Source organism: Nannospalax galili, unplaced genomic scaffold (assembly GCF_000622305.1).
Source record: "Nannospalax galili isolate Female #2095 unplaced genomic scaffold, S.galili_v1.0 scaffold8, whole genome shotgun sequence".
Lineage (NCBI taxonomy): Eukaryota > Metazoa > Chordata > Mammalia > Rodentia > Spalacidae > Nannospalax > Nannospalax galili.
This window is the reverse complement of record NW_008358318.1, coordinates 118,759-132,361: the sequence shown is the minus strand read 5'-3', so window position 1 is coordinate 132,361 and position 13,603 is coordinate 118,759. Positions and strand designations below refer to the sequence as shown.

General features: G+C 47.3%; 1 protein-coding gene across 1 annotated transcript; it reads left to right on the top strand.

Annotated features, from left to right (window-relative positions):
- The first annotated feature begins 4,994 nt into the window (after positions 1–4,994).
- Tmem97 (transmembrane protein 97) lies at positions 4,995–13,472 on the top strand. Its single transcript, XM_008821589.3, has 3 exons — positions 4,995–5,202; positions 11,213–11,357; positions 12,222–13,472. The coding sequence occupies exons 1-3, from the start codon at positions 5,077–5,079 to the stop codon at positions 12,479–12,481; spliced, it is 531 nt and encodes a 176-aa protein (XP_008819811.1). The 5' UTR covers positions 4,995–5,076; the 3' UTR covers positions 12,482–13,472.
- The last annotated feature ends 131 nt before the right edge of the window (positions 13,473–13,603 follow it).

Below are 13,603 nucleotides of genomic sequence, written 5' to 3'. Positions count from 1 at the left end.
AACTGAGAATGCTCATTTACCTGGGATTAAACCCACTCAGACACTGAACTCATATCCTTATTTAAGGCATGTGATTTAGCAGAAAGCAAAAAAAGCTAACATCTATACAGACAGTTACTACATATTTTGAAAAAAAATTAAAAATTATAAAAGTCAGGAGCCATGAAGTCTCTCAGGCAGGTCGCGTACCGGTCAGGAATTCCAACTCCCTGATAAGTAAGTTTTATGGCTGAGACATCTGGCCTGCTGATAAGTAAGTTTTATGGCTGAGACATCTGGCCTGCTGATAAGTAAGTTTTATGGCTGAGACATCTGGCCTGCTGATAAGTAAGTTTTATGGCTGAGACATCTGGCCTGCTGATAAGTAAGTTTTATGGCTGAGACATCTGGCCTGCTGATAAGTAAGTTTTATGGCTGAGACATCTGGCCTGCTGATAAGTAAGTTTTATGGCTGAGACATCTGGCCTGCTGATAAGTAAGTTTTATGGCTGAGACATCTGGCCTCCTGATAAGTAAGTTTTATGGTGGGAACATCTCCACCTCACTGATAAGTGACGTTTTATGGTGAAAACATCTGGCTTAGTGATAAGTCAGCTTCCCGCTCTCCCTGTAGCATTTTGTAATAGTTTAAATGAACCAATAACCGCGTTTCTGCTTCTGTACCCTGCTTCTGCCCTATAAAAGCTCCCCAAACCCGACCTGAGGCGCGCAAGTCCCCCGAGGAGACTTTGTGCCCACAGGTACCTGTGTACTAAATAAACCTCTTGCTGTTGCAACCCGAAGGCTGGCTTGTCCTCTGTGGTTTTTTTCCCTCCTACACTGGGACCCTCAAGCATGAGTAAGGAATAAACGAGCTTTCCGATTCTCTCCCGGGTGAATGCTTGGTCTCTTAGCTGTCACAAGAATTTTTCCCTAACAGTATTACTTTGTATTTAATTTTCACTTGTCATTGACGCCTAAGAATTAAATGACTCACCACTGTTCAGTGTCTGTATATCACAAAACTTGGTGTCTACTGTTAGGGTTCCAATAGCAGCCCCCCTCTCCCCAACAGGGACCTACAGACTTTGGAGCCTGGAAAAGGGAACTTAGCTGATAAGCACCTTGACCTTTGAGGTCAAGAAGGACAAACTCTGCTGAGAAGGAGCCTGCCTTTCCTCTGACCTCCAAAGATAAGATAAGCAGAGTTCCTCTTATCTTAAGAGGAAAAAGAAGACACTTCCACACCCTAATCCTACCTGCTTCCCCCTCCCTGATTCCACACCCTAAAGCCCCCATATGTAAAGTCTCAGCTCACAACCTGTTAGTGGACATCTTTCCTGGACATCTTTCCCTGACTCCCTTCCCTTCTCCCTTCTTCCCTTCTCCCTTCTCCCTTCTCCCTTCCCTTCCCTCCCCTGACATCTTTCCCTTCCCTGAGGGAAAGGTGCCCCGTGCGAAATAAATCTGTGTCCCACTGAGAATTCCATCTGTGCCTCGGTGCCTTCATCCATCCGCTCGTGCTCTCCATCCGCGCCGCTCGCTCCCGCCCATTCTCTACCTATCATCTACTTGAACACACTAACTGAGCACATTGATTTCACACAGTGGGTGAATTTTTTACAAAGAAAAATATTTGTGGTCAAATAATTCTCAAAATGCTTTAAATGGACTGGGCATGGTGGAGCATACCTTTAGTCCCAGGACTTGGGAAGCAGAGGCAAGTGGATTTCTATGAGTTTGAGGCCAGCCTTGTCTACATAGCCAGTTCCAGGCCATAGTGAGGTTCTGTCTCAAAAAAGAAAGAAAGAAAGAAAAAAACCCTTAAACATGGTCTCCTGTGAGGACAGGAAAGCACTGTGTATACGCTTTGTGTGAGGACTACACATTAGCTGTCTCTTCCTCGTCCTCCTCCTCCCCCTCCCCCTTCTCTTCTTCTTCCTCCTCCTCAGCTTACCTCTCCGAGGTCCACTTGAATTCTAAGACTGATATGACCTCCTCAAATTAAGCATGTCAGTTCTCAAACTGCGTGCTGCAGGCCTTTAATCCCAACATTTGGGAGGCAGGGGCAGGGGTAAAAAGGAATGTTAGTTCTCCCACCAAAGGAATTGCAAATGGAGGGCAGCAGCTGGAGAGAGATTATTTTGGAGGGAAGGTCCTTCTGGTGGAAGCACTTGGCCTTGAAATCTTTATCTACAGATAACAAACTTGGCAGTGGCGGTGACAGCTGCACATTTGCCACATTCCCTGGGCAGATCCCGGCTGGGGGCCCCACACTCCTGAAGCTGGCAGCCACAGCCAGTACAGAGCAGGAGAGCCTGCTCCTCATACACTGAAAGGACTGCAAAAAAGCCACTCTAAGTGTTGGGAAGGGGGCACACTCTTGCCAGGCCATCTTCTGAATTCAACTAGCTACAGAGTGACCCCACCTGATCAAGCCTCTTCTGGACCCTGGGCCTGGTCCGGAAGGGACCACAAACCTTGTGAGGAAGGGAAGTGACTTGACCCAGGAATAGAGGGATGGAAGACCTGAACTAAACACCACAGGCTCCATCATAAGAGCCTAAGGCTGGAGGTTAGGACATGATGTGGTAGTGCCACACTTGCTATGATTAAGTACCTGCTCTATTTCCTCATGAGAAGTTAGACCTTCATATTCACAGGAGGCTTGGAGATGGGAAGGGGGGAGCTGTGCACACCCAACAGGAGGGCAGGGAGGAACAACTTTTCTTTAAAGCCTTATAAACAAACCCTCAGATGACCTAAAGTTCTTCTGGCATCCATCTGCTTTTTTTTTTTTTTTTCTTTCCCTAGAAAAACTACTCTGGAGCTCCTCTAAAGGATTCTGGGCACTGAATGTCCAGTGTCTGGCTCTGGCATCCTGGCCAAGACCAACCTGAGACAGCTGAACTCAGTGGAACTGTTCATCCCTTGTCCCCCAGCCCAGATGGAACCCCCTGTGGTGTTTCTCTTCATACTCTCACCTCAGAAACTGGCACCTGACTCTCCCCAGGGCTCAGCTTCCCCACAGCACAAGCTGTTCATTTCCCCACATTCCTGGAGGACAGGGTCACTAGGCTCCCTGCTCCCCAAGGCCACATCTGAGTTAAGGCACACCTCTGCCCTTGCCCACCTTTCTTCCAGTTATCCCCAAAGGTTTTGGACTCTCTGTCCTGTCCCTTGACCTCATCCAAAGACCTTCCCTCCCACTCCCTTGCAGCCTATTTCAAAAATAGGCAGAAACTGCCTGACAACAGGAATCTAGCCGTACATGCCCTGTCCTAATCTTCCAAGCTCCAGACTCACTGATACCCATCACACACACATGGCTTCCTCAGTAGGGCTTAATCCACTGACCCCCACTGTCTCAGTGTCACCAGCACCTTCGGCCTGATGTCTCCCTGGCCACCTCGGACCCCACATTTCATCACTTCAACCACTCTTGTCCAGTCCTTTAAAAATCACCTTTATCTTCCTGACTGCACCCCTCCCAGATTTGTCCAAGATCCTTATTCTGAGCAGGCCCCACACTGGAGGAAAACAAAGCCCGGGCTGAGGCCTCCAGGGGAAGGGTCACCCGCCTCAGCACTGCCAACCCCTCTGTCTGGTGTAGAGACCTCTAGGCCTAACCCTAATGCTTCCCTCTTTGCATTTCCTAGCTTCCTCCTCAAATCCATTATTATAGAAAGAGAAGTGCATATTAGATGCTAACAACTTTTGCAATGTGATGGTAATTAAGAACTCTGGAACAGGGAAAGCCTAGAGATAGAAATGGGGAAGTGGACAGGAATCTTCCCCTGCCCCAGTGGTTATCCAGGATAGAAGTCTTTGTTTTCCAAAGTAATCACATTCATGTGTAGAAATCTTTGTTGCCTAAGGCTTTTGCATTCCTGTAACCTTTGTATTTCTATTACCTTTGCCACCCTATCATACTTAATTACCATGTATGTGCTATGTACCTTTTGCTTGCATTCCTCATGAGTATAAACACCCTCCAAAACTTGAACAAGGGGTCTGACTCCTTTGATTCCTGTCAATCCTGACAGCTCAAATTAAACTTCCTCTCCTCACCTGACTTCAGCTATTGGTCTCTGTAAACACTCCTGTCCCTAACGAAAGAGGATTCTCTAGGACTCTCCCCTTCGTGACCAGCTGTTTACACTCCCTGTCTCCATTTCCTCCCTCCCTTTCTCCATAAGGTTCTACATGGTTCTACCACCATAATGACCCACTACTGCTGGTGGGCAGCACCGTGCCCCGCCTCCTCTCTGTGATTCCCCCAGCACCCCCATCATTCTCTTTGTCCACCTCCTCCCACAAGTCCTAAGGTTGGGGCTTCTCCAGGGTCTCTTTTAGGCCATTCAATGCTGATGTCTCAAAAATCTAGTCACTTATGTCTACAATTCCAAACTCAATTACTTTCCCTTGAACCCACTTCGTGTGCACGCCCCTCAATCATCCCAATTGATCATTATTTGCTACATTATTTTTGTTTTTGAGACAGGGTCTCTCAGGCCCTCTCTGTAGAGACTACTAAGCTGTCCTCCATCTCACAGAAATCCACCTGCCTCTGCCTCGCAAGTGCTGGGATTAAAGGCATGCACCACCACACCTGGTTTATTTCTATTTTTATGTGTATGAGTGTTTTGTCGGCATGTAAGTGCACTGGAGCTATGGACAGCTGTTAGCCGCCACGTGGCTGCTGGGAACCGAAACAGGGTCCTCTGTAAGGGCATCCTTCCCAAGCCCTCCCGGCCCTAGGTGGGTGGGGTCTCCAGCAGGGCCATAAAGGGACCGCTACCTCCCCTAGCAGTCCCCGCCCCTTCCGTGCACCACGGACCCGCCCCCCAATCGCGTGGTCCCCAGCAGCCAATGGGAACGGTTGGCGGGGCGCCTTCGCTCAAACTCTAACCGCAGGAGCCAATGGCGCACCACAACCCCTCCGCGCGCCTAGTGTTAGCCAATGGGTGCGGCCTGCGTGTCTGGGGGCGTGGCGGTGGTGCGGGGGCGGGGGGCGTAGGTACCCGGCTTTTTCCCACGTCGCTGGTTGTGTGCGACCCCCTCTCTCTCGGCTGTTGTCTGCCCAACCCGCGGAATATGGGTGCTTTGGCCGTCAGGCGCTGCCTCGAGTGGCTGCTGGGCGTCTACTTCGTCTCCCACATCCCCATCACTCTGTTCATCGACCTGCAGGTGGTGCTGCCGCTCGAACTCTACCCAGCCGAGGTGAGGGCCGGGCGTCCCCCCCCCCCCCCCCCCCGCGGTCCCTCCTGCCGGTGCCTAACTTTGGCTCCGTGTCCTTCACCGCCCGTTTCTTTGTCCGCTCCAGCCGCAGGAGAGTTCTCCCAAGGCGCAGGACGCCAACATTTTGTTCCTTTCAGAGCCGAGCTGGGTGTAGTTCGATGGTTGGGGGCACGCTTAGCGCTCAGGAGGCCCCGGGTTCGATACCCAGCAGCTCCCCAAAATCTTTTCAAGCCCTTTCTCACCTGGGTGGATTTAGCTTCCACAGTTCTTGGAACCGTGGCCAAGGCAGGTTGCCTGGGTGAACCAGTGGCTGTCACGTGTTGGGTTAAGTTGTGTTTGGAAGGACTTTGCAACATCAATCTTAACCCCGCCCCAGGACCCCCAGCCCCCCTAAAAAGTCCGAGTAGAGTTAGCCCTTGCTTGGTTGGTGTTGCTTGGTATTCATACATCACTCCTTCAGGGTCTGGATCTAGCTAGCATCAAGAGCGTCAATCCGCCTTTTCAAGTCAGCTGTTTGAATTGGGTTGGAGGTGAACTGCCGTTTACCTGGTTTTGGAAAACATTCTTCACCCTGGTTTTGAGTGGCTCTTTCCCCACGTTATCTGGAGCCTATAACCGTCTATGGAATTTCGTCCCCCCCCCCCCCCCCCCCGTTCTGTGCTTCTGCAAACTACTGGTAAACTGGGCTGGACCGACTTTGCCTACCTAAAGATTGGATTTTTGCCTCCTGAATGCTCTTTAAATGCTTTTTCTTTACAGGGCAGTTCTTAATCTGAAATCCATAAATTTTCAATGATGTATGTGAAGTTTCATGTGCCTTATGCCCTCTGAGAGGGGTCTCGGCCACCCAAGAAAGTTAGGAGCCACCTGTCAGCACTGTAACCCACTTCCCAAGATTCTTTGGGTTTGCTTGTAGAACCAAGTCACTGGGAAGAGCTCTGCCCTCCCTGTCCGTGGGAAAAGTGTGGGCCTTATGTAGCAAGAGCATTGGGCTGGGGACTTGGCTCTTCAAGAACTGGATAAGTCGTCAGGATCTCTTAGGGCTCTGGCTATAATCTTTTTTTTTTCTTTTTTTAATGAAAAATAGTTTTTCTGAGTACACTATAAGAGGGCACGGGCTTAGCAGTAACTAGATTGCTGAGTTTCTAAGCCACATTATGATTGTGCCTGAATAAATAATCTTCCTGACTCGGCATTAAGTTCTAACAGCCAAGAGTGGATTCAAGCCCGGAGGGTGCTCTTTCACATGCCTCAACCGAACTCTGCTCCTAAGCCAGGCCTCACTCATACTTTTATTCAAAGCCGTCTCTTCCCCCATCAATTGGAAAACTACAAGCTGAATATACCCTATTGGAGAATCTTGCCCTTTGATCCTTAGGCCTAAAATATCTCCTACACACAATTATTCTCACTGTTCTCAGTGAGGATCTGAATATGAAAGCACTGGAAGCTGCTAATGCTAATCAAGCATGTTATGTGAATGAGTGTATTGCCTGCGTGTGAGTGCACCCGTGTCATGCAATGCCGCGGAGGTCAGAAGAGGGCTTCGGATTCCCCTGGAACTGGAGTTAAGGACGGTTTGTAGCCGCCATGTGGGCGCTGGAAATCGAACCCAGGTTCTCTGGAAGAGCAGTCAGTGCTCTTAACCACTGAGCCATCTCTCTAGCCCCGACACACCCGCATTTATTCCCTGTCTTGGGTGGAGGGCAAAGTGGGGTCTGGAAGGATCACGGCTAGGTGCCTGGGTCACAAGAGCACATGGCTCAGTGAGCTTGTTTACATTATGAACACCTTTTTGGTGCAAGGTTGAGTAAAAGTCATTAGTCCAGAAGTCATTCCTACACTAGAGTACCACTGCAGCTTCAACTTTGAGGCTAGAGGTTAAATTGTAAGCTCAAATGTAGGTTGTAGGATTGATGGTGCGTCTCAGAGTTTAAAGCTCTTGCCTAGAATATGTGCGGCCCTGGGTTCAAACCTCAGCACCACAAACTAGTGTGTGTATATGCAAGTTAGTCATTTTGTATTGCTGCTCTAACAAATTAGCACAAATATAGTGTCTTAGCCCAAATTTATTCTTGGGCTGTTTGGAGGTCAAAGGTTCAAAATGAATTTTACAGGGTAACTGAAGGGCTGTTCCTTGGCTCTTTCACTCTTAACGATAGTGCCAATATTCCCTGGCGTGTTTCGCAGAGCTGGAGATTGAGCCTCACAAATTCTATGCACATAACTCTACTTAAATTGAGCTCCAGCTCCAGCTGTGACCTTATCGTTTTGGTCTTTTCAGGTCATGCCACCTCTTCTGTAGTCACATATCCTTCCACTTTACTCTTATAACGTCACTTGTAACACATTTAGGACTCACCACATACCCTAGGAAACTCCTGTTTCAAGATCCTTAATCGCACTTACAGATACAGATGGACAGAATAATAGACGTTCTTGATGCCCTTGAAAGCCGTTATTCTGCTTCCACACAAGGACCAGGTAACTCTAAAGGTCATCAAGACCACCAGCCTACTAGCCTTACGTTGGCCTGAAGAAAGGGAGCCTACTATTGCTGAATCTTTGGGGTTTGAGAGATCAAACCCAGGGCCTTGCTCACTGAGCTGTATCTGTAGCCCTGTTTTTCCTTTCATAATTTTTTTTTGAGAAAGGGTCTCACTAGGATTGGCCTCCATCTCAGTGATCTGCCTGCCTCTGTCTCCCAAGTGCTGGGTTTTTAAAAACACGGTCTCACTGTGTAGTATAGGCTAGTCTCAATATCCTGCAAGACCTTCAGACAAGCTGCCTGTTTACAGTCGGTGATGTCATGCGACCCTTTAATGCAGGGTAACTAGCATGTTAGCCCATTAGCCATTCTAGATTTAACAGTTACTGGGTTATCTCTTCAGACTACCTGTCCCCATCCTTGCTCACCACTCCCCCAGCATCATAAAGACCACCGCTTAAACATGGATTTTTTTTTTTTTGTGACAGGGTCTTACTGTGTGACCCTAGCTGGCCTATAATTCAGTATCTAAACCAGGCTGGTCTTGAATTTGAAGAGTCTGCCTGCCTCTGCCTCCCATATGGTGGATTCTAAGCATGTACCAGCTTTGTTTATTCAATAAAGTTTTCTCAGCTTTCAGGCCAGGGGTGTGGTTCATGAGTGTTTGTGTGGCATGCTTCATTTCTTTCTCCCTGTAGCCCCAGCTGATCTGGAACTCATTTATGTAGACAAGGCTGGCCTTGAATTCACAGAGATCCGCCTGCCTCTGCCTCCCAAATGCTGGGACTAAAGGCCTATGCCAACACACCCAGCATATGGCATGCGTCCTTTCCTTTTTTTTTTCTTATGTATGAGTGTATTGCCTGCATGTATGTGAGTGCAGTGCCTCGGAGGTCAGAAGAGGGCTTCGGATTCCCCTGGAACTAGAGTTAAGGACGGTTTGTAGCCTCCATGTGCATGCTGGGAATTGAACCTGGGTCCTCTGCAAGAGCAGTCAGTGCTCTTAACCCCTGAGCCATCTCTCTAGCCCCCTGCATGCTTTATTTCTAACCCCTCCTCCATCTCTGCCCCCTCCCCCCTTTCAAAAAAGTTTTATTTATTATTATTGGAATGGGGATGAGCACATGCCACTATGTGTGTTTGGAAATACGGACCACTTTTTGGAGTCATGTCTTTCATTCTACCTTTACATGAGTTTCAGGGATTGAACAAAGGTCACCAGGCTTGTGTGGCAGGTACTTTAGCCATTGAGCCATTTTGTTGTCTCTACATGTTCTGACCAAAAACTGTGTGTGTTGTTTGTTGTGTGCTTGTCTACTGAAGGCATAAACATGGGATACTCTGCCTTGGAGGGCCCATGCCTTTGTTAACTCATTCATAGTGCTTTTGGGTAGAGAGAGGTGATTTTGTTGCTTCTCTGAGAAAATAGTTAAAACAAGTTAGACCAGGGTGGCTTCAGATTCACAGAGGTCTGCCTGTGTGTGCTGGGATTAAAGGCATGTGCCACTATGCCTAACAGCCCTTATCCTTTGATTAAAAATTAACACAGAAATGTCCCTGGATTTTCCATGGTAAGATAAGCACCTTGGAGTTGCCTTTATCATATCATGACATTTACTTGGCTTTGAAGATGTGCTTATTAATAAGTGCCACCTCTGGGCTAATTTAAAATTTTAATTTTAAAAATTTTCTTATTTAATGTGTATGAATGCATTGCCTGATATGTGTAAGTTCACCCATCCTGTGCAATGCCTGTGGAGGTCAAAAGAGGGTGTCAGATTCCCCTGGAACTGGAGTTACAGGCTGTTGTTAGCTGCCATGTGGGTGTTGGGAATTGAATCTGGGTCCTCTGCAAGAGCAGCCAGTGCTCTTAACAGCCGAGCCATCTGGCCAGCTCCAAATTTTAAAAATTTATTATTAAATTTTACTTTTATGAGGTTTTGCCTGCACGTATATAAGTGCACCCATGTTTGCAGTGCCCACAGAGGTCACAAGGGGATGTTGCACGTCCCCTAGAACTGGAGTTACAGCCACTATGTAGATGATGGGGACCAGACCTGAGTCCCCTACAAGAACAGCCAGTACTCTCAGCAGCTGAGCCATCTCTCCAGCCCCTATTTATATTTTTCGAAACAGGGTCTCACTACGTAGCACTGGCTAGCATCAAACTCAGAGATCCTCCTACCCTTGCCTCTTGAGTGCAGGGGATTAAAACCGTGGACTGACATTACCCGGTCATTTTAGTTTGTTTTGTTTTTGAGACAGGAGAGCATGAAGCTTAGATTAGTTTCAAATTGTTATGTAGACCAAGATGACCTTGAACTCCTGCTCTTCCTGCCTCCATCTCCCAGGTGCTAGGATTACACGTCTGTGCCACCACACCTGGCTCTAAGATGCCAAATTTGGCAGGCCTTTGGTGGTAGAGTTCAGCCCCTATAAAGCCTAAAATGGGCAGCTGTAGAATTCTGTGGCCATTGAGCAGGGATCTGCAACCTTTGATTTGACAGAGAGAGAACCAGACCTTGCCAGGGCCTAGAAGCTGTGTCATTCGGGGTAATTTGTTCTTCCACAAATACCCAACTGGTCTTCTAAAAGAAAAAAGAAAAGAAATGGAGGTAGGGAGTGAAAAATAAACTTATTTGCAATATTAGAGTTCAAATGTCCACAACCGAAGCCAGACATGGTAGCCTATGCCTTTAATCCCAGCACCTGGGAAGCAGAGGCAGGTAGATCTCTGAGTTCAAGGCTACCCTGGTCTACATAGTGAGTTCCAAGTCAGCAGGGGCTATAGGGAGACCCTGTCTCAAAAAAAGAGCCCCTCCCCCATAAAAGGTGCACAACCACTCTCCACAGAGCTTTATTTCCTGTCTCGACCACCTCCCCTAAGAAGAAAATATTTTAAATATTTTATCATTTTTATGTGTATGACTTGCCTGAATGTAGGTAGGTACACCTATGTCATGCAAAGCCCTCAGAGGCCAGAAGAGGGTGTCAGATCCCCTGGAAGTGGAGTTGTGGACATTGTTAGCTGCCATGTGGGTGCTGGGAATGGAACCTGGGTTCTCTGCAAGAGCAACCAGAGCTTTTAACCACTGAGCCATCTCTTCAGCCCCCCAACTTATTTCTGTATTTAAGGAATCTGTTCAGTGCACAGTTGTCAAAAACTGTCAACAGTGTTTTCTGCATTCAACACTTCAGAGAGCCTCCGACAGTGAGCAGCATATCTAGGTTTGTGCTACTGTGGCAATAACGAACAGATGCTTGTGAGCACCAAGACAGGCCTGGAAAAGCTGAGAGCTTCACAGAGAAGGTAATGTTTATATATAGACAGAAAGTTTTTACTAAATGACCATCTAGGCTATATCCTAAGAGCCTCTGGGTATGTCACCTGCTGCCACCAGGGATGCACAATGAGGGGTTCTTTGCAGATCTTGAGGTGTGTTGGAGCTGCTGAGCCCATGTGGGCTCTGTGGCTACAGTCCATCGTGATCCTGTCTTTTTCAGTTCAGTAACTTACTGAAGTGGTACTCTAAGGAATTCAAAGACCCTCTGATGCAGGATCCCCCAGTGTGGTTCAAGTCCTTCCTGTTCTGCGAGCTTGTGTTCCAGCTGCCTTTCTTTCCCATTGCGGCATATGCCTTCTTCAAAGGTTGGTAAATGGTGGGGAAATCCCAGCTTTGCTGGGCAATCTCTTGGTTCCTGTGTAGTTAGAAGGGTCTGGTGGAAGAAACCAGAATAGATGTGACAGGGGAATCTTAACATGGTTATGTGGAAGTTTCCTACATGTAAGACCCGAGGCCAAAGGATGAGCTTGTTCTCCCCCAACACACAGATATTCATTGACATTCTTTTCCTGCTTTGGGTAGTAGTATCTTATCTTGTAAGCAAAAAAACATCAAGCCAATCCCTGAAGAGCTTAACTTCAGGGATGATGCAATGGCTCAGAGTGGGTAAAAGCACTTGCCACCCCAGGACCCACATGGTGGAAGGATATGTGCCCCCCCCAACACAACATGTACATAAATATAAAAAAATTATTCCTAAATGTTGTAGGATTAGTGATTTTATGAAAGTAGTATTGCCTCTGTCTTTGGAAACTAGGTTCAGAGCAGAAAGGCTTATTCCTCACGAGTTACCAACTACCAGATCCAGCTGCTGCCTCTTGCCTTATTTATGTGGTTCACTTTACAGATGCCAGAGCGGGGCTTCCCCTCCCACTGCATTGTAGATCACACTGGCAGTACTGTTTTGCTGTTCTAGTTTTTCTAAGCTGTATGCCAGCCCTCACCATTGGTTCTCTGGCAGTGAGCTGGGGTCCTGCCACATAAGCTTGTGTGTTGAGCAATATAACACCTCCACTTTTCCGTGTTTTCTGAGTTTCCTCCAGGAGGCAGAATAATTGAGCTGAAGGGCACAGACAAGCAGAGACAGGGTAGACAGAGCAGGTCCCAGACACCCTTACAGTCACCAGCAGACCTAACATACCATTGCCTTTCCTCTTCCTCTCCTTTAGGAAGCTGCCGATGGATCCGCATCCCTGCAATCATCTACTCAGTTCACACCATAACAACTTTAATTCCAATTCTCTACACATTTCTACTTGAGGATTTCTCCAAAGCTGTTGCTTTCAAAGGACTAAGACCTGAGACGGCCCGTGAACGGCTGACCCTCATTGGTGTCTATGTCCCTTATCTAATCATCCCCATCATACTTCTACTTTTCATGTTGCGGAACCCCTACTACAAGTATGAAGAGAAAAGAAAGAAAAAATAAGGGACTGGCCGGGTGCAGGGAGATGCCCACAGCACAGGCTGCCTTTTGGACAATACAAGAAAAATTGCTCTGAACCCATGTTTTCAGTAGCACTTGAAACACACCAACACTGCACAAGAACAAGATAGTCCAAGAGACAGGCCAAACCCTCATCTTCCAAGGGATGAATGTGTTGTCCATCAGCAGGGGTGGGGGCTGGGTTATACTATACCAGTGGTATGAAATACCACGTACCCAGGTTCCATCACAGGATTACTAAGAAAAGGAGCAGACCAGAAGCTGGGTGGGTGTCCACACAACAAGGCCTGCTTGACATCTTCCTAAGTCATGTGACCTAGAATGCTCACACCCCACTAAACCCTTGATTTGGGATTTCTGTAGTTGACCACCAGTCAACAAATGAGCAGTGGGATGTTTTAGGCCACAAATGATTCCTCTTTAACATGAAAAACTGTATTCCATTTCCTTGTTTGCACCTCTACTCCTGGGAGGAAAAAAAAATACTGTGCAAGAAGGATTCAAACTTCATTTTTCTTCATAAGGCTTAGTGTTCACACGACTCTGATCCAGAAGTAGGTTACAGTGGAAGGTGTTTTCTATCTTGAACAGATCATCCCAAGAAATCTCTACTGTTATTCCGGAGTACTGTCTTCCATATTTTTAGAGACCATCTGAGATACTTCCCTTCACTCCCAAGTCTGGCATCAGAAGCCACTTGGCTCTGTAGTAGATAGCTTGGTGCTTTCTCTCAGCCTAATCGTTCCCATCTTGTCAGGTGGGGGAAGTAGTATGACTGCCTAGTATGCACCTAGGGTCTCTTTCGTTAGTGCTTGCTGTTCTTCTAGCTCTAGAAGTGCACTTGAGGCCAGCCCTTAAAAAAAAAGATAGCAGGTGCTAAGAATTCCAGTTTTGCTCACAAGCCATATCGGTCTGGTTGTTGGTATTACTGTCTCACTTGTGTGTGCTTATAAATAAAGGTAGCTGCTAATCACTGCCTGGTTTGTTATATGGGCTGGGGACTAGAACACTTCGGGTTAATGATGCAAGGCGCCAGAGAAAAAAAGACCAAGCCATTTGAAAATGATAATTTATTGCTTTTCTTTCCAGAGCTTTGTGAATTTA